Raw genomic sequence first — 18939 nt, 5'->3', positions numbered from 1 at the left:
CTATCTTACTAATTATGATGCAGTCAAGTACTTAAGATATAAGTAAATAAATAAAAATAGGTGCATAAGCACATAAACCAAGGCTTTCCAATCATTCATTTATGACATGCACAAATCAAATAGATTGTTTTATTGGCAATATTCGACAATGCTGAATGTAGTACCCGCTTTTACTGTGTGGGCTACAGCAGTTTACAAATATACACATATATACATTTAGAATTGGCTTTATAAGGTTAGAAGGTTATAGTAATTTGTAATAACGTCGGTAGGATAAAATTGACCCGGCAACTAGAAGGGTCAACATGAAATTTCCACGTTTTAAGGTAATCTAGACTCCCCAAGAATTTTTTCATTTTCCTTGAGAACCGCAACAATTTCTGTGGCAATGTCCGCAGCTTTTTCTGGATTTTTAGTAACCCAATTAGTAATAGCGTTTTGAAACATTGCCATCATTTCGACAGGATCTTCACTCATGTTTTCAATATCGATATCTTTCAAGGCTCCAATAGCCGCAACAACATTTAGACCGAAGAAAAAGCCCAGTTGGCTTTTTTGACGATAATCCTCCACAAAATCCTAGAAATCCAAATATAAACATATTTATAGCTCCGTAACATTATAAAAAAGATAGTCCCATTTATTTACCTCAAAATTAATGGGGCATTTCACGTCAAACATGGCCAAGGTATTTGTCAGACTATCGAAATAATGCTGAAGCAATTCCATAAAATGTTGCCTTCGTACTATGGGCTGAACACTGGTGTATAAAAAGTATCCAACATCCAAATTTGGAGAACCAAGCCTTGTTATCTACATAAATTAATATTAATATACATATTTTGGCATCTCATGTTCACAAACTTAAAGAAATTAATCACTATGTTTTAATGCGGTTGTCGCTTTTTACTTGAAGGTCCACAAATATGTGATCAGTTATCTTCCTCGTCTCCGGATCGAATTTAAACAACATATTGTTGTTCCAGCAATCTCCGTGGTTTAAAACTTGAAACTTATCCGTGCGAGATTTTAAGAGTGTCGAGACCATTGGATACGCTTTACCTATGTATCCAATCAATGTTTGCATTGCCTCGTCGCCGCCTTCGACTGGAAATCCCTTTTTTCGAATCCATTATGTTGTAATAGTTTAAAATACGTAATATATGCATGTGAAATTCATTGGTGTGAAATTAACCTTCAGTATATTCATACAGCTAGAGACACCGGTATCGAACATTGACTCTATCATGGGGTTGTTATCGCTTATAAAGGCTTCACAGCAAACTAGCTCCCAATCTTGTCTGAATTTCAGGTAATTTGTGCCCCCACACTCTTCGGTAATAAAGACGTGTGTTGCGGCGTGAAATCGGGCTAGATTTGCTAGCACGTGTCTTAAGGAAAATACGTACAACATAAATATAAAGTATTACATGAAATAAGTATTTTTTTAGTATTAACCAAGTCGCATTTTCTCACTTTGCCGTGGTAAGATCCTGTCTTTCTTCTTTATTCAGCATGATGAACGTATCGTCCAATACCAGATTTTCAAGAACAATCATTTCATCATCGCCATGTATGATTTTAGGGAAGAAATTCAGCAAGTTTTCACATCTAAGATGGGTGAAAATAAAAATTACTTTGATTTATTTTCTGCCCAAATATTTAAGAGGGATCCATCAAATTTTAAATTACCCTTTATATTTTTTACAGCATTCTCTTGCCTTGGGTAGAAATTCGTTAAAGAAAGCTGCCTCCTTTTCCATTATCCGCATAGCTTTTGTAAATTGAATGTGAGCTGCATTGCTTGAGAACTTCTTGCAAAATAGATTCTTCGGCTTAACAGAAGTATCCTTGAATTCTACCAAAACATAGACCGTACAAGACGCCATGTGTTCCCCTTTGAGTTCTGGGGGCTCTGTCATTGTGATAGTTTCCACTTCATCTAAGATTCCGTGAGACTTTAAAATATCCACAAATTTTTGTCGGAGTGGATCGCACAAGATTTCTTGATTGGACGAGGGGGCCATTTTTCTAGTGATTATTTTTCAATGAATAATGCTTGAGGACGAAGGAATTAAACCACGTATGTGGACTCTGTTGGGAATTAAAATTATGACTGGTATATAAATCAGATTTGAAACTAACTGTGTGCCAATAAGTGAATCTTCGCTGGATAGAGTACAGAGATGTGGCCTTGACAGCTTCAATGATTTTTTTTGTAAATCTGCACGTCAGACTTTTTACTTTGCTGAGGATATATCTACAATGGGTACATTGGAGAGAAAAGAAATGACCATGACGTTGATTAATGTCGTGGCGTTAATATCCACGTACGAATATACATGAACATATTTGCATAATGTGTACATCCCTCGATACGTACATGCATATATATGCATCTAAATATTTATACATATGTACATACATACATAGACATACATTTCTTCTGACGGGATGAGATTGTTGTTACTCGGTGAATTTTAAATTGCTAGTGAATGTACATATCTATTTTTGTTACTCAATACTGGACATGCAAACAATATTCCCAATAATGAACATGTCTCCAGTGCACTGTTGTCTGACAGTGTCGTTTATGTACATATGTAATTTAGAATGAGAACAATATGACAGACAGCCTCGTTGTTTGTGCAATAGAAAAAAATGCCTAAAAGAATTTGGCGTCTATAGCTGGCAACTAGATAAATATATGCATTATTCAAATCCTATAACATTACTGACAATGAAAAGTTTGGTAATTATTGGGGCGTGAGTTAGTCTTAAGTAGCATGCTGACTCAGCAATTCAAGTTTTTAATGATAATTAATTAAGTAATGAAATACAGGTTACATACGAAATTCTAAATTAAATTTGAAGGTCGAATATAGAGTAGATCCACTCTAATAAGGAAAATTGTAAAGTAATTCATATTTATATATAAATAGGTCTGAATCATCCGAACCATCCATAATCATACACAGAGATAACTGAACAAATTGTTATGCGATTGAATTCAAGAGTGTGGCTTGCCAAATTCACTTTTCTCACACTGATAAGAATCACAGCGAGCACATTCCTTTCTTCATTGGCCGTTTTGTTTCTGCCCCAAAATAATTTGTGGCGATTGTTACATTATTTACGCCCTTGCAGTAATCGGAACATTCTTCCACCCCATTGAAACGGTTCCCGTTTCCTTGGCATCCTCCGTAACTGAACATGTTACAAGTCCCTGTCCCAGGGTCGTAATACCTGCGAATGTAATATCACAGGCGTTTAAGGATTCCGATGCATTGATAACCAGTTTGTTTGAATCTTTATTTACCACATTTGAATAAGAGCTCGACAAGGTCCCATTTCTGGTGGGAGTAGACAATCTGCCTTCATCCTCTCACTTTCCTCTGTTGCATCAATGTCGTCGTCGTCGTAATACGCATCGCCGTTATCATTTGTCATGAGGCAGGATTTAATACATCGACCACTAGTGAAAAAATTGTTGCCATTTCCTCCGCATCCCAGGTAATAGAAGAGCGAACAGCAGTTTTTGTCATGGTCAAAATAATACGAGCGTTTCATGGATTGCATAACTGTGGCAAAGTTGCAGGTCCTGCCCAACTCTAGCGGTTGTAGGCATGGGTTGAGAGTGGATGCTAATTAAATTGTAATAGAGTTAAAATATTGCATGGTTTCTATTTGTGTTTGAATGAGTTTGATATGAGCTTACCGCTAATAGTTGTACTGATTAGTAGGACACTAATAAGATAAAATTTAACAAATTTGATGGTGCGTTTCATTTTTATTTAAGTAAATGCAAATATAAATTTTCCAGTAGGTTATAAATGTTAAAAATTCGGTTTACAATTGCTTGATACTTATTTAACTCGATTTCATGTTGTTTGTCAAGCATGTTGGCATTTATTTGTTTTTATGTAATTGTGAGTAATTTAAAGTACAAATATCAACATCCTATAAAAATGCTAACACAAAAGGCATTTATGACATTCAGACAAACCATTGTAAGGTTCAGGGTATGAATGAATCATAAACTCATTGTCTTGACTGTTTTCATAAGTTGATAATATTTTGCAAACACATATTTAACTGCATAAACTATTTGTTCAAATGTATGTATGTACTTATGTATGCAGTAGTGAACACGTACCAACCCTAAAATCCTTTTAAAAATGTGCACGCGACCCTAGTCAACTAGTCCAATCCGATGATGTCATCCCCTGAACTTTGCTAAATAGTGACTGTCACAAATTTGATGGCTGTACAATGTTCTGTTTAACATCACCGACTAAATCGAAGACGACGAGTGACCAGTTGCATCTCCTTCAGAACTTTGGAGATAGTGTCCCCTTGCTTTTTGATGCTGATTGAGAAGACTATGGAAAGCATACGCTTTTTCGCACATGGGACATGGGAACTTTCTTAAATCCGTTGTGGCGTTATGTGTTAGAAGATTATGGCGTCTGAGCGACCAACGATGTCTAAACGCAACCCCACAATCTGAGCATAGAAATTCCTTAAGTCCAGGCTCCATTTCCTTTTTTAGAAAAATTAAACTGTTAATGAATAATAAATAATAGACAATTCAAAATCATGCTCATTTATTTTTAAATGCATACGTGATATTTCATATGATTCTTGAGGGTCTTCTTACAGCCAATTGATATCCCGCACACCTCACATATAACGGCTGTGCTTTTTTCATGAACGGATTTCAAGTGTAAACTCATTCCTGCAAGTATTAATAAATTACATGCATCAGCTATATGGTGCTTTGATAGATAAGACCTAGCTAAACAGAAATGTAAACATACTTGATCTTGATGTGAATAGTTTTCCACATGTTGGGCATGTTCTATTTGATACAGCCACGGATTTTGTCACCTTTTCTAGTTTAAGAGTAACTGTTTCCTGTTCAGTTTGCATTTCTAGAGCAATTGGAACTGTAATTGATTCTCCTGCAATTATATTAAAAGATAAATCAACTCAAATCTTCAAGCTTACAGTTATCCAATAAAATATAATATAAATACATCGTCGTACTGACCAGTCATAAATTTCTCTCTCTCCTCCGTATTCAAATGCGAATTTAAATGATCCAGATATCCGTCTTTTCTGGTGAACCCTTTACCACAAATTTCACAGGTGCGTAGGACAATTTTTTCATGCCTGTTATTCAAATGAACACGCATCTTCGTAACGGACAAGAAGACCATATGACACACAGGGCATGTTTTATCTTTCACGGGCACCTTTGTTCTCAAACTTGCAATATGTTTCACCTTTTCTTCGGGTGGGAGGTGAATAAATTCATGGTACTTAAGATACGACTTGGTTGCAAATGTCTTTGGGCAAAATGAACACTTGAGCATTTCAGTCTTATTAATTTCTTTATGTGTACATACTAAATGGTGTTTTAATTTGGAAGAACAACTAAACGCTTTCCCATTACATTCCGCGTGTGGACAAATGTGAGTGGATTCTTCCTTTTTGCGACACCATAAAGATGGTGTATCCACATCTGTTCGACCTTTTGACTTATTCGATGAGGTATGAAATTTGAAGTGTTTTGCAAACACAACTTTCGTGTCACACTTTTTCGAGCAGATAGGACACGAAATGGACAATGCTTGCTCGTTTTCTACTTGAGTCTCTTCCATATTTGTAATACAATTAACGTTAAGTTTTGAATAAAGATGTTTGGTTAAGACGGATGGGCGATCAAAAACACGGCTGCAGTACGGACATGTTCTCATCCAAGCTGGTGATTTACGCGGTGTGCCTAAGCGTTTAACTTTGGGGGACGAATTGTTATCAGTTTTTTTCTTGGAGAGGGGTTTCTTTTTTATCATACTTCTATCCTCATCACTGTCACTAATATCTTGAGACGATTCTTCTGAGGTTGGACTCATAGTTCGAATATCCTGCTTGCTCTTGGAGATTCGTCCATTCTGTCGTGTCCTCATGGATTTTCTTCCATTATTCCTAAGTGACTTCGTTGTCTCTGCTAAATGATTAAGAATAAGAAAGTTTAGACCAATACAATGCACTATCATCACTCAAGGATAAAATGTGATATAATATTTACGTTTGTATTCCACATCGCTGTCTGATTGCAAATCGGATACCTCGTAGTCTTCAAAATTATCTAGATTATCCCGTAGTTCTTTCCCCCACTCTGAATCATCATTATGATGATCTAAGGGAGCCTTCCAATTGTCTGCACCAGCGTCAGTTTCTGGGTAGACAATACTATCCATAAAATTTTTATTGTCCAGTTCATCATCAATGTAGCAGGAATCATCAATTTTAGGTTCAACTTTAATTTCAACAGTGTGGGACAACATGGCTCTTTTGACTACGTGTCTTGTTCTTGTTAACCCTGCAACAATCATCACAACCATCAGAAACTCTGGTTAACAAAAATATTAATTTTTGTGTGGACGTACTGCAATTTTTATCCTGCACACCCCCTGACTGCAGAATTGCATTTCGTACATTATCCATTAAATCGTGATTCCCACCCCCACCGACGAGGCTTGTCCTTCTGACCGTTTTTTCGACCTTGTCCTGTACACCTTTCAACTTGGCTTCCAATTCTTTCGAAAGTTTGTACAACTTTCTTCCTTCCGTCACCCATTTTGAGCAAGGGTCACAAAATTCAATCCACTCGGAAGGATTTCCGTTCCTACAAAATAAGTAGTAATAGATAAAACCTATTATCCCAATTTACAAAATAAATTCAAATCTTACTGGACGAGAAGTTCCTCCAAGTCGAAGTGACTATCTTGAATAAATTCCGAGATGAAGTAAATCACGGATAACTGTGCCTCCAACAAATCAACCGTATTTGTATTGTTTTTACACTCGGTAGTACAAATCACACACCTCATCGTTTAGAGTTAATTACGGGACAAAAACTGCTAACTTTGAAAGGGTCAGAATGTTATTTTTTTTAGATAAAGAATGAAAACAACATTCAAAACAATGCAAAGACCAGCTGCTTCATTCCCTCACATTTACCATATTTACAAAGTTGAGACTAGATTTTGCTCAAGTATGTATGTTATGTGTCTCAAGTTGAGACAGGCTTAAATCTCACTAAACGCATTAGTGAGATTTCATAAAAATTCATTGTTATAACGATAAATGTACAATACATAGCATAAATGAATTACATTACATTACATATTAACATACCTAAATGTACAATATGCGAATTCTACGAAGCATGTACATATCTATATTTGTACATTTGCCAATGTGCGTGGGTTCGATTTTGTCACAATTAGGATATAAAATAATTAAGGTATATTGGCAATTGACATTTCTAAATTTTATGAACAATGCTACTACGCTTAAACATTTATTATTTCACTTGCTTACCCGGCACAATTTGCACATGTAATTGATTTTCTTTTATTGTTTAATCCCGTGTAAATAATGTATAACATTCACAATTTGGGTAACCACCTCAGATAAAAAAAACAGCAGTCTATGTGCGTCACCTAGAGTTATCTGGATTAGTTTTATGATTTTATTATACCTTTTGAAATTGTTCAATTAGTGATGCAACTGCCCTTTTATTTCTGGCATATAAAACCAACAAACAAAACTCGGTGTAGGGTCCAGCCAGATTCGACATATTCACAATTTCAGTCAAAACGATCTATTTCACGATACATCCCTTTTTAATTAGGATGAAGCTTCTTCTAGTTTTTGCTCTTTGTGCAACATCAGCGTATGGTGGAGTAGTGTCTACTACAAGTTGCGGTATATGCAATTAATCAGAAAATCATCGATATTTGTTAATTAATAGATATTAAATCCTCAAAATATTTTTTAAGGCGGCGTCGGGACATGGAGAGAACTTAGGATTAACGGTAATGAGAAATTCCGGATGAGAGCAGTTTCCAAGTCTCAACCTTCCCTCTCTCTTTGAATATACTTAACATTGTTTCGCCTATCCCGAAACTTTACATTGACCTTGTGGGGGGAGGACGAAATCGAAAAAACGCTTATTAGTTGATAAATATATTTTTTTCTGAATTTTCTTACGTTGACTCAATTTTTTCGTCCACTAATCCTAAGAGTAAAAGTTGCATAGATCTTGAAAATCAGCTAAAGAATAGCCACTTGATGTGTATGTGTGTATCTGCTTTTTTGACTCCCGCAAGATTGGGGGCAAGTTAAGATTGGCCGACGGGCTTATAAAAGTGGTTCGCAGATGCGAGCTAAACTACTCGTTGTATATGTTTGAATGTGGTTTTCTTGGATTTTAGGCGAAACAATGTTACATATAAGCGAGAGGAAAGGTGGAGAGTTGGAAACTGCTTTCACTCGGAATTCTAAAATTTGTATCTTTTCTTATTTTTTATGCTGATTAGGATCTATTTTAGCGGAAAGTAGTAATAAATTTACGTTAATATTTTATTAGGATGCGAAGGAGCGAGTTGTAATATGCGCCCTGGCACACCGTTTGCATTTGAGGCCGATTTTGTGACTAGTTCGGCAAGTCCATCCCTTTGTCTCGATGTTACAGCAGTCTACTTAGGCTTTCCCATTTCCATAATTTCTACCGAATTGGAAAATTCCAGTGTCCAGCCTGGACAGCTTTATACGGTCCGGTTTACTATAACCCCCAACGATCAGCTATCAGGTAAATTAACAAAAATGGTTCCATGCTAAGTATTTCAAACATGTAACATCATTTGTAGGAAATGAGCTGCCAGTGTCAGCCTCAGTCGGAAGGTGTAATAGTGGGCTCATTGAAATTTGTAGGACGGTTCGAGTCTATGTCATATAATTTATTAAATAGTATTAACGGAATCAACAAAGAGAATTGAAATTTTATTATAAAAAGTGTCATTCATTTATCTATGTATGTAATATGGGCATAATGCATATATGTTGCGTAATTGTGAAAAAATTACGAATAAAATGCACATTAAAATTTGTACTCATCTTTTAAAATATTTCCGCTGAAAGTGTGGAAATTCTGGAAATTCTTATTCTCCCGTAATCTAATCATAATTCACCCGTACTACTGTGTACATACACAACATACTAATCCCAACGCATACAGAATGCCCTATGCATGTTATTACAGTAAGTTGAACAATTAAGAATCATCCAAACAAAATACACTAGGGTTAACGAGCGACAGCGAGCAGTGGTTAAAAGACGATCTTCTATAAAGCTATTGTACTCTGCAAAATTCTGTCGTGTCATTTTGCCTCATCGTGTTTTACTTAAGTAACATAACTTTACATCCACAAATATTCATTATATTAATACCCCTCATGTGCATATCAATTTGCAATAGTTACATAAATATATCTGTGTATGTGGTTTCGTTCATATTGGCATATCAAATTATCTATCGAGAGATTCAGACTACAGTTCCCATATACATAAATAAAATAAACCTAACTTTCAGAAACCTGTCAATTTTAACTTTTCCGTTAATTTCGTTTTATAAATTATAATATTTTTGATTGTTTAATAAAACATCATAATCAATTGTACACTAACTGTATTTGGTTAACTTGGATGACAAAGTCCGCAACTAATTCGGAATCGAGTCTCATGTATTATGGCTTTCTCCTTGATTTGCCCAGATCATTTGGGCAAATGTAACATCTGGGCCAGATGTCACATTGTTTGCCTACTCCAGGTTCTTCTTGACACTTGTCTGAAAAATCAGATAAACCACTGATTCCCATATCTTATATAACTTGCTACATATGAACTCTTTAAGCGATTCGAATATTGAATTTTTTCCAAATTCAGACCACATTTTCGACATGACTTTGCGCAATAGAATTGCGATCATCTCTTGCCCAAGAATCTTTGAAATCGACACAATGAAACATCTGGAATTTATTCAAACTACTTTAAAATCCTATTTTTAGGTATATTATTATCTTATGGATTGCCATTTAAATAGGATTGACGACCACGATCCGACATGCTACTAATTTCATTTTTAAAAAATGCCTATCACGCTTATTGCACATATGTACATATGCAAACATTTTGACTATCATTTGTCTCCCAATAGTATTTTTTATCAATTATACTTATATTTGTTTAATTATTAATTCTTTCGACCGTTTAGACTTTAATGTTAAACATCGCCTAACAAAAACATACAAAAATTTATAATCCACTATCAACATATATGTACCGACAGATAATAATTACCTACAATGCAACTCCATTATCCAACTTTCATTCAAAACAACCTCATTAAAATGCAACTCCCGTTGGGTGTTATGTACATAAGTACATACTTATACTTTTAGTAGTACTTATAAACTTTATTCATATAAATTATTATTTTATTATTTTATTTATTTATTTATTATTGCTTTAGTTTAGTTTACACTTTGAGTAACTGGAACTGGATCTCAAAGAATACGATTTTGCAGTGAAGTTATTCATAGTCCATTTTGATATTCTCATTGACATCATCACTGAAGTTCATTTCTCCTATTCTGTCACAATTATTTAACACTTTTCCATAGCATCTGAAGATATTTTCCGTGTTTGTACAATTTCTGTAATACCGAGGAAATATGGTAGGATCTGGACCATAAAACAAATATTTTTTAACGTGTTTGCACAAAAAGTATTTATTACGGGTCAAATGACATTAAAGTACTCACATTTTTGGTCACATGCTAGTAACTCTTCCGTCATGACGTCCACTGTCATGTGACCCCCAGGTTTCCTCATCCCTTCAAAAAACATGTGATGTGTCCTCTCCTTATCAATTCCCGTGTTATCGTCATTCATAGCACCAGACTCCCTCATTACGCACGTCTTGAAACAAAGCATTGGCGATTCTCCTTCCCAATCCACCAATTCGTCTCCAAAATGTCTCCGGGATTTCTTTGGACGCTTCAGATTTGCACAATGGAATACAGAGTCGGTAACGGCATACGAGAGGTTGTAAAAACCACGTTGACACTGCATACCTCGAAATTCACTCATCATCGCGAGCATGCTACAAATAGGAATTATTTTAAATATTTTAATTTTCGTTGATTTTCTATTTAAATTTTAAATTAAATAAATTCAGCAATAAGGTCTGAGGGAAATCTGTGTATATACTTTATTTCGACTTTTACTCTAAAATCTAAAACATCTAAATTATTCTGACCGGCCCCATGGAGTATGTGTTTCCTGCCAGTCGTTGAAATTTCGCTCAGCTGGGGCAGCATCCTGTTTTTGGCAAAGAATTTAAAATGTAACTTATACCCGTCATTATAAATTATTTAGGTTATCTCCAAATTGAGCTGCTCACCAGGAAATACAGACGCACTAAAATCAACGCAATCCAACACACCAACGAGACTACATTCACGGTCATCTTGCTTTGTCACATTGGGATTGAATACCAGACTCGTTTGTCAGGATCTGTGGAGATGGAAATGAAAATGGTATGGGACGAGAAGTCTGAGCGACAAGTTTTATGCTGCATTGTTCAATAATTACATATAAGCATATTATGCTCACTTGTTGACAATCATGCTCCGCTCGTTCAAGGAAATGCATTAAGTAATAGAATGGATTATTTTATGAACATCGCAAAAAGATGCATACCTATAAATTTTGTGAATTAAAAATTAAGTCGCAAATACATAAAACAAAGCACTACATTGGCGGAAATGAATTAAAATAGGTAGTTATGTATGAATGTGGATGTATAAAATTATTAGGAGTGCAAAACTACGTAAATATGTACATTTACATACAAAAGCAAAAATTTGTAGTAGACTTCGCCTTATGCATATTTAGGAAACCAATTTTAGGCTTTTCTAAAATAAGCGTTTAATAGTTATACAAAATTAATTAGCACTAGTTTGTCATTGGTTGCTTAAACCCTGTACATCATGTTGACTTTGTATTACTTTTGTTATACGGGACAATTATTTTGCTTCACATGCACTCTGCATTTATGTATAACATATGTACTTTGTACTTATGTGCTATCGCACGTTTCATCATCACTGACGTATTTCATGCACACGTGTTACTTGGCATATTTTATTTGATAAGAATATTTTTTTTCAGTATTTGCAGATCTCTCAATTCTCCATGCTTGGCAACATTCCAAGATCATGATCATCTTTACGACAAGCATCTGTGTCTTTATGTAGCTTCGAAAAGGAAATGCGTAAACATTTTTGAGAGCTGTAGGTGTGGGAGGATTCAGTTCGGATGGCAAATATTTAACACATATGTGCATTTAACTATGACATAGTGATCTCATTTGTATCCAACTCTAAGAGAAGAAAGTATCACCAAACTGTTGTAAATTATTCTGCTGCTTCCTTAATAATTAAAATGGGTGACCTTCGTGGGGACATGCGAAAGGCGATGGCAGAAGCCTGCAAGAAGGAAGGTCAACCGCCCATAATCGAAAAGACGGTGGGGTCAATTTGGGATCATTTCAAAAAGTCTCAACCTCTGGTGTTGGCAGAAAAAGGATTGCAAGATGATTGGAGTGAGTGGCATTATACATATTAATATTACACCCATTAGTACATACATAAATATATGAAACAATACGCATTTTTATTAATTTTGATATGCACACAGAGGAGAAGGTGAGCGTTTGGGAGTTGTTACAAAGGAGTCTGGAAAAGTACGGGATTCATCCAAAAATTGTCGAGATCACGATGAAAAAGTTGAAAGCAAAGTACGGGGAGACCCCGAATGAAGCCGCTGCAAGAGTCATGCTGGGATAAGTAGTTTTGTGTAAATAATTCTTATCTGAATATTCCAATCAATAAAACGTGTCGGGTGTTTTGATAATGAAAAACCTACAGTGCAGTGTCGATCTAGCCCGAGTCAAGCCAGAGTCCGCATCTAAATTTTTGCCTAATGACCCCAACTATGCATATTACCATATAGCTTATTACTAACTATTCTCAATCTTCAAAAAATGTTCCCACAATTCAACATGAAAAATTTAAGCTTTTTCAGCCAATTTCAAAAATTAGTATGGGTCACCCTGCTTGGTCCATCTCCCAAAAGTATTCCTAAATTTGACCTCATATTTTTTGGTCTAATGTACACTTGCACCTTCGTATTGAATTTAATCATTCATGCCAGATTTAAGTCTTCTACGACCAATTTAAAAAAGCAGAGGGGTGATCCTACCGGGTCCCTCTAAATAATACTTTGGTTGTTATGACATTGTATTCTCAGTTTAGTACACAAATATGACCAATGTCTCGAATATCAGTCTTCTTCTACCATCATTCTGCACAATGACCTTTATGTCCACCTCCATGTGTGGTAAGCTACTTGACCGATTTTGCTCATATTCGAGCTTAACGCCTCATTTTCCCCAACCTACATGTGTCCCAAGTTCCAAGCCGATACGACAAGTTTTACGAGCGTAATCGATAGAGACAGGCAACCACGACGGATGCATAAGCCCTGACTCGGGCTAAAAAATGAGATTGACCACAGCATCTCTGTTACCTAATTGCTTCACGTTTATTATACATACAGTACAGTTGACAATCTACCTTTCGGTGTACATATCTACAAATCCTTAAAAGCTTATACATTTACATATGTATGTACATATTTACCTACACATATGTACACACGCACAAACCGAAGTATTACTTCCTCTCTCAAATCCCTCAGGATTCCTCATCCCCCATTCCTCAGTTAAGTAATACAAGCTTTATGAATACCATTATAAAATTTAACTTTACCACCGAGTGTAATAAAACGGTTAAACTAGGTCACATTAAACCAGGAAATAAAACATAAAAGCTGCAACATGAAAATGCTGGAAATATTAAAAATATATATAGAAAGTAATAGGAAATACATTATTATATTTGCCCTGGTACTCCTCCAGATTCAAGTTTATCTGCATATTACACGGTCAGACGTAATTTACGAACAACAAACCCAGTTCTTAAGAAGGTTTAAAAAATCAATAAAATCATATATTTACATTATTACTTATTTTTTAATCGAAAATGCATGAGTAATCTATAAGTATATGTATTTACAAAATTAGTGAACGATCATCATCATGCCCCCCGGAAAAGCATTGGACAAACTTGAGAAAGAAATGGATCGTAGTCACATCAATATCTCATCCAACGGAGCAAGTTATCAAGCTCAGTCGCCTCCCAGAATTTCAACTTGTTGTTGTCGCCGATCAGAAAACTCCAAAGGACTGGACCCTTGAGAACGCCATAATTCTAAGCACTGAAAAACAACTCCAGCTGGGATACAACATTTTACAGCACATTCCTTGGAATGCTTACACACGAAAAATGATCGGCTATCTGTTCGCTATTCAACACGGGGCTGAAATCATATACGATACAGATGACGACAACGTTCCCAACATTTTGACCGATTTCGATAAGTATTTTGCTTTCGGGAATACCACGCGTGGTTTCATTGCTCAGTCCGACGTGGGAGAGTTTGGTTACATCAAAAATCCCTATGTCCATTTCGGCCAGAGGTCAGTTTGGCCGCGAGGTTATCCAGTGGAATTGGTGGGTTCGGCCACCAACAATAATTACACGGTGTGCAGATATACCACACCAGTTATTCAGCAAGGGCTTGTAAATGGAGATCCCGACGTGGATGCTATCTTCCGTCTTACGAGGAAAAAAATGTACAAAAATATTGACATCCAATTCGATGGTTACGCACCACAGGTTGTTTACCCAAAAGGAATTCTGGCACCTTTTAATTCGCAAAATACACTTTTTCATTATGACTCCTTCTGGGCGTTGATGCTCCCAGTTTCCGTCGCTTTTCGGGTCACTGATATATGGAGAGGATATTGGGCACAACCACTGTTGTGGAAAATTGGAAAAAATTTAGCCTTCACTGCAACAAATACGACACAAGTTAGAAACGCGCACAACTATCTCAAGGATTTCGCAGAAGAGAACAAAATATTTCTGGAGGCTGGATCATTAGTAAAATTTTTAGCAGAGTGGAAATGTAGCTCGACAGATTTATACAATTGCATGGTTAGCTTGACTGAAGACATGGTCACTAATAAATTTTGGGACGAACAAGAAGTATCATTAGTTAAAGCATGGATTTTAGACCTGAATTGCGTGGGATACACTCCACCGGTAATTGTTAAGGAAAGTAAAGCAGGCTCATCCCTGTGTGTCAATGATTTCCAAACGTACTCAATATTTAATGGGATTACTAGTAATAGCGATAATAATAATAACGCGACGTCTATAAATGAAAAATACGAACTGAGGAAATTTTGTAATTTCGGATTCGACGTTAATACAACGGTTCCAAAAAATATTTACCCAGAAACCTTGTTAGTGATTACCTTCAATTTTCCACATTATGAGCATATCTGGCTACTTGAATTAATTTATAGACCATATTTTCCCAACATACTGTACTGCGGGGATGGAAAGACATTTAAAACTCGGGAGGATTTAGAAATTTCATTTGTTCATGCTAACGTGACCGACGGTTGGTCTTGGTACGAATGTGCCCTGCGTGCCATTGATATGAATTATGGGATTCGTCAAAACTACATATTCTTATCGGATGACGTGGTATTCGAGTTTTGGAAGACTGAAGAATACGACAAGGATGAGATTTGGGGATACAAAATTGAAGATCAATTATTGGATGTTGCTCTTCTAAACCAGTCTGCTCTCGTACCTCAAGACTTTGCTTGGGAGTGGAACCGTGGAGACCTTGGACGAGTCGGGTGTTTAAAAGCGCTCACAAGAATTGCAAACGAATCAGCACAAAACGAGTTACTTGCTCAATTTGTGAAAAATCGAGGCGAATTTGGACTTCCGGGTACCTTGATGAAGGTCGGAATGTCGGACATTTTTCAGCTGCCAAGAATCAAAGAAGATATATTCTACGAGGCTGGAAGAATTGTGAGAGAATCTGAAATTTTATTGGAGATGGCAGTACCTCTAATCACTACGGGGATTAGTTCGCCCGAGAAATACGTAACAATGCCTGGTATCTGGATTTGGAATGAACAAAGATCCGATCCGTTTGCGCACTTTAAGAAAGTACAAAACGGGGTTATATTTCACCCCATCAAATTTTCGTCGATAGTTGGTAATCAAAAGTTGAGGAAAGAATATTGTGATTTTTATATAAAATATTTGCTGTAGAAAAAAGTATCTAAACAAAAATAATAACTACTATTTTCGTTTAAGTTTTGGTGTGCCATATTTAAATTACTGCATAAGCAATACTCGAAGGGTTCTAACTTTATGAAGCTGACATATTGCTTTATTTTTTATGCATATGATTATATTATACTTCATCAAATTAGATATGTGATTGGGTAATTCCATGTCTAAATGTACAGAACTAAATTATTATTTTTCATCGAATTTGTACAGTTTATAATAAGAATAAAACATTAACCGTGACTATTTCTTTGTCAAGCAATAGTGATTTAATATACATTGGTCAGAATATACATACATTCATATGAAAGACATACAATGGGCATAAGAATTCAGAGATCTCATTTTTGGTCTTGTTCCAAAATAACTTATTTATTCTGCAAATCACGTTTAAATCTGTTTCCCTTTGTTCAGGAAGGGACCGAGTTTATAGGCTGTAGTTCAATAACAGAAATAGCACCATTCGACTCATCCACCATCCCACCACCAGATTTAGCTTGTAAAATTGCCTCACTGACTTGTTGCAGAATCACATTAAACTTTTGTGAGTTAACATTTTTCAAGATCCGTTTTAAAATAAACCAGTCATAAACTGACAAATCTGCTAAAATACGACGCATTTCTTCCGGATTATGAACACATTTTTTTAATGAATTCCGCTCCATAAGATCGACCCGTAAATTCGAATTCCTGATTACTCGAAGCCTGTAGGGACAAGTTTTAAGACTGATTAATAAATATAATTATAGTAGCATGAACTCGTTTTATGTAACCTGTATATGAAGTTGCTAATTCCCAAGAGCAGCATTATGAGAAGTGAGGTCCAGAGAATTAGATAAATTCTTTGATGGGTCACATTTAATGCTAAAAGGCATGGAACTTCATAAACCACATTTGTCATGGGTTTGGGCCAGTGACATGTGAACAAAGTTGGAAATGCGCCTTCCAGTGGATTTCCGGATTCTACACTCTCCAAGTAATTAAGCCCCGCTGAATTTTCCGAGGTAGGTGTAGTTCTAAGGCGATGCAAATATGAGATCCATCTTGGACCTATGGACACAATATATTGGAAAAAATTAGCCATTACCGCACCACCGACAAGAAATATATTTAGTCAAAATATTATACTCACACACCCATCAGAATAAAGCGTCCCCCAAGAAACCACTCCGTCGTAAAGATGGTGATCAACACCATGAGAATATTTAACATTTCGCAGAGCATAAATCCAGAAAAGTAACGTTTGTTAGATGAAGAGTGCAATGTACTCGCGAAGGATTTCCAACCAGGAGGAAGAACTAACTGAGGCGTTTGTGTGGCACATTCTTTAATCGATGAGGTCCCATCCTCATCGCAATTGAGAGATTCCGGATTGAGGGAAACTTGTTCCGTTGAGGTTAAGGCGCAGAGTGAGGCTAATCTTCCTTTCTCCACAAATTTGCTCCAGACGAGTTGCGGAATGTGAAACGTTATGCCTTGCAAGAGGAGGATAAACGGTACCCATTGAAAATAAGGATGATAGTGGGTCACACTAATGTAGCCTTCCCCTCCGCCGAAAAATGAGTCCGACTCTGGATAGCGAAAAGTGCGAAAATTCATGAAAAAATTTGGGACAGAAATTTAAGTATATTTTCATGCATACCATTTCTCGTGGCAAAAGTTCCCTTTGTGTAGCAGAACTGATTCAGTGGTTGAGACTCCAGTTTTGTACCTTCGTCCGATGGTCTAATGCATTTGAGATGGTCAGCAAAGAACTGCTGAATGAAGAGGAGCGTTGATGTGACCAAGAGTGCCGTGGAAGCGTATTTTGTGTGTGTTCGGAATAATAAATTGGTCGTTGAGATTGATTCACGCTTGTGATACGGTAAAATTCCGTCTTGGATTATTTTTAGAAATGCGATTACTTGCGCCATAGTGCAGAGTAAAAAAAAAATAATGATCAAGTAATTTTAATTGTTTAATTATTTAGTAACTTTCACTGTTAATTTTACAGGAATTTATTTTGTACCATTTTCCTTCCTTAGTAAAATATACACCTGTCACCGACTCCCAGCACTAAAATAGTAGTGACTAAAACTATAAAGTAGCTTAAGGTGGGTAGATTGTTCTCAATCATGCCGTTTTATCGATTTATTTTTAATATCACGACACCGACGCTGCATTCCGTTACATATTATAGAACTTCATTCGCGCATGTAGTACTGCCAAATTCCCCGTTCCATGGATTTGTTTTTCACTAAACCAGTACTAAATGGGTACATTTGATGCATTTATTAATTCTAAGTGCACTAATGTATCTAACTCTTAATATGCGATTTTGACGCCCAACTAGCTAGTTAAATATGCTAGCAATATATCAGTTTAAAGTTGTATATAAAACTTAATTAAACCCATCGTAATTCCCAAACCTACAACAGCCGCAAGCCACATGGCAAATAAAATAACAAATGCATATTACTATACTACTGACGACTACAGTGCCTAATAATAAGGTCATCGCTGAGTATATTCTCATATAAACTGTGCATATACCAAGGTATAAATTTGCACACCACAAACATTATCATACAGTCAACCAGCAAGGAATGTCAAATAATGGCACTACTCAGCTTTTAAGTATACAAGTATTTTCAATAAGCCAGAATTCCAATGAATGAGTACGCTTAATCCACTATGTGTGCGGTAATCCACTCAATCCACCAGAGATACATATTTACATACATGTGTAATATATGTACAT

At 36.0% G+C, this 18939-nt stretch overlaps 6 protein-coding genes across 8 annotated transcripts; 2 read left to right on the top strand and 4 right to left on the bottom strand.

The window, feature by feature from the left end:
* Positions 1-88: 88 nt before the first annotated feature.
* On the bottom strand, positions 89-2298 carry LOC110844079. 2 transcript variants are annotated; one of them, XM_035847615.1, is made up of 7 exons: positions 2146-2298; positions 1693-2031; positions 1477-1611; positions 1196-1391; positions 911-1117; positions 649-813; positions 89-579 (listed from the first exon to the last, which is right to left on the bottom strand). In XM_035847615.1, the coding sequence occupies exons 2-7, from the start codon at positions 2025-2027 to the stop codon at positions 322-324; spliced, it is 1296 nt and encodes a 431-aa protein (XP_035703508.1). In that variant the 5' UTR covers positions 2028-2031; positions 2146-2298; the 3' UTR covers positions 89-321. The 2 variants fall into 2 exon arrangements, with proteins under 2 accessions (XP_035703508.1, XP_021945889.1); XM_022090197.2 differs by having other exon boundaries at positions 1693-2274.
* Positions 2299-2771: 473 nt separating this feature from the next.
* LOC110843821 (zinc finger and BTB domain-containing protein 41) lies at positions 2772-7604 on the bottom strand. Of its 2 annotated transcripts, XM_035847614.1 has the most exons (9): positions 6760-7604; positions 6456-6694; positions 6095-6388; positions 5054-6013; positions 4821-4964; positions 4626-4738; positions 3719-4543; positions 3320-3644; positions 2772-3246 (listed from the first exon to the last, which is right to left on the bottom strand). In XM_035847614.1, the coding sequence occupies exons 1-7, from the start codon at positions 6897-6899 to the stop codon at positions 4295-4297; spliced, it is 2139 nt and encodes a 712-aa protein (XP_035703507.1). In that variant the 5' UTR covers positions 6900-7604; the 3' UTR covers positions 2772-3246; positions 3320-3644; positions 3719-4294. The 2 variants fall into 2 exon arrangements, with proteins under 2 accessions (XP_035703507.1, XP_021945557.1); XM_022089865.2 differs by having other exon boundaries at positions 3320-4543.
* A 6-nt stretch (positions 7605-7610) lies between these two features.
* Positions 7611-8969, top strand: LOC110844557. Its single transcript, XM_022090783.2, has 4 exons — positions 7611-7779; positions 7854-7889; positions 8444-8665; positions 8724-8969. The coding sequence occupies exons 1-4, from the start codon at positions 7707-7709 to the stop codon at positions 8810-8812; spliced, it is 420 nt and encodes a 139-aa protein (XP_021946475.1). The 5' UTR covers positions 7611-7706; the 3' UTR covers positions 8813-8969.
* Positions 8970-10002: 1033 nt separating this feature from the next.
* On the bottom strand, positions 10003-11470 carry LOC110843261. The gene is made up of 4 exons (XM_035848217.1): positions 11318-11470; positions 11174-11235; positions 10677-11017; positions 10003-10596 (listed from the first exon to the last, which is right to left on the bottom strand). Exons 1-4 carry the CDS (start codon positions 11381-11383, stop codon positions 10445-10447), a joined length of 621 nt encoding a protein of 206 aa, XP_035704110.1. The 5' UTR covers positions 11384-11470; the 3' UTR covers positions 10003-10444.
* Positions 11471-12190: 720 nt separating this feature from the next.
* On the top strand, positions 12191-16222 carry LOC110845064 (probable glycosyltransferase STELLO1). The gene is made up of 3 exons (XM_035848149.1): positions 12191-12520; positions 12616-13965; positions 14063-16222. The coding sequence occupies exons 2-3, from the start codon at positions 13817-13819 to the stop codon at positions 16176-16178; spliced, it is 2265 nt and encodes a 754-aa protein (XP_035704042.1). The 5' UTR covers positions 12191-12520; positions 12616-13816; the 3' UTR covers positions 16179-16222.
* Positions 16223-16365: 143 nt separating this feature from the next.
* Positions 16366-18658, bottom strand: LOC110844584 (innexin inx2). The gene is made up of 4 exons (XM_035848150.1): positions 17842-18658; positions 17336-17770; positions 16973-17249; positions 16366-16904 (listed from the first exon to the last, which is right to left on the bottom strand). Exons 1-4 carry the CDS (start codon positions 18110-18112, stop codon positions 16610-16612), a joined length of 1278 nt encoding a protein of 425 aa, XP_035704043.1. The 5' UTR covers positions 18113-18658; the 3' UTR covers positions 16366-16609.
* Positions 18659-18939: the final 281 nt, after the last annotated feature.

This window comes from Folsomia candida, unplaced genomic scaffold, assembly GCF_002217175.1.
Source record: "Folsomia candida strain VU population unplaced genomic scaffold, ASM221717v1 Fcan01_Sc002, whole genome shotgun sequence".
NCBI lineage: Eukaryota > Metazoa > Arthropoda > Collembola > Entomobryomorpha > Isotomidae > Folsomia > Folsomia candida.
This window is presented reverse-complemented; position numbering and strand designations above follow the sequence as displayed.

Bases quoted from the DNA above. Each gene is read 5' to 3' on its own strand.
- LOC110844079 (XM_035847615.1), bottom strand. From the start codon at position 2,027: ATGGCCCCCTCGTCCAATCAAGAAATCTTGTGCGATCCACTCCGACAA. The intron at 1,612-1,692 runs GTAATTTAAAAT...CACCCATCTTAG, and splicing joins TGCTGTAAAAAATATAAAGG to ATGTGAAAACTTGCTGAATT. The intron at 814-910 runs GTAAAAAGCGAC...TAATTTATGTAG, and splicing joins ACATATTTGTGGACCTTCAA to ATAACAAGGCTTGGTTCTCC.
- LOC110843821 (XM_022089865.2), bottom strand. From the start codon at position 6,899: ATGAGGTGTGTGATTTGTACTACCGAGTGTAAAAACAATACAAATACG. The intron at 6,695-6,759 runs GTAAGATTTGAA...CTTATTTTGTAG, and splicing joins TTGGAGGAACTTCTCGTCCA to GAACGGAAATCCTTCCGAGT. The intron at 4,739-4,820 runs GTATGTTTACAT...TAATACTTGCAG, and splicing joins ACTATTCACATCAAGATCAA to GAATGAGTTTACACTTGAAA.
- LOC110844557 (XM_022090783.2), top strand. From the start codon at position 7,707: ATGAAGCTTCTTCTAGTTTTTGCTCTTTGTGCAACATCAGCGTATGGT. The intron at 7,890-8,443 runs GTAATGAGAAAT...ATATTTTATTAG, and splicing joins GAGAGAACTTAGGATTAACG to GATGCGAAGGAGCGAGTTGT. The intron at 8,666-8,723 runs GTAAATTAACAA...CATCATTTGTAG, and splicing joins CCCCAACGATCAGCTATCAG to GAAATGAGCTGCCAGTGTCA.
- LOC110843261 (XM_035848217.1), bottom strand. From the start codon at position 11,383: ATGACCGTGAATGTAGTCTCGTTGGTGTGTTGGATTGCGTTGATTTTA. The intron at 11,018-11,173 runs GTCAGAATAATT...TCCTATTTGTAG, and splicing joins ACACATACTCCATGGGGCCG to CATGCTCGCGATGATGAGTG. The intron at 10,597-10,676 runs GTGAGTACTTTA...TTTATGGTCCAG, and splicing joins ACTAGCATGTGACCAAAAAT to ATCCTACCATATTTCCTCGG.
- LOC110845064 (XM_035848149.1), top strand. From the start codon at position 13,817: ATGAAAATGCTGGAAATATTAAAAATATATATAGAAAGTAATAGGAAA. The intron at 13,966-14,062 runs GTTTAAAAAATC...TTACAAAATTAG, and splicing joins CAAACCCAGTTCTTAAGAAG to TGAACGATCATCATCATGCC.
- LOC110844584 (XM_035848150.1), bottom strand. From the start codon at position 18,112: ATGGCGCAAGTAATCGCATTTCTAAAAATAATCCAAGACGGAATTTTA. The intron at 17,771-17,841 runs GTATGCATGAAA...TTCGCTATCCAG, and splicing joins AACTTTTGCCACGAGAAATG to AGTCGGACTCATTTTTCGGC. The intron at 17,250-17,335 runs GTGTGTGAGTAT...TTGTGTCCATAG, and splicing joins GGGACGCTTTATTCTGATGG to GTCCAAGATGGATCTCATAT.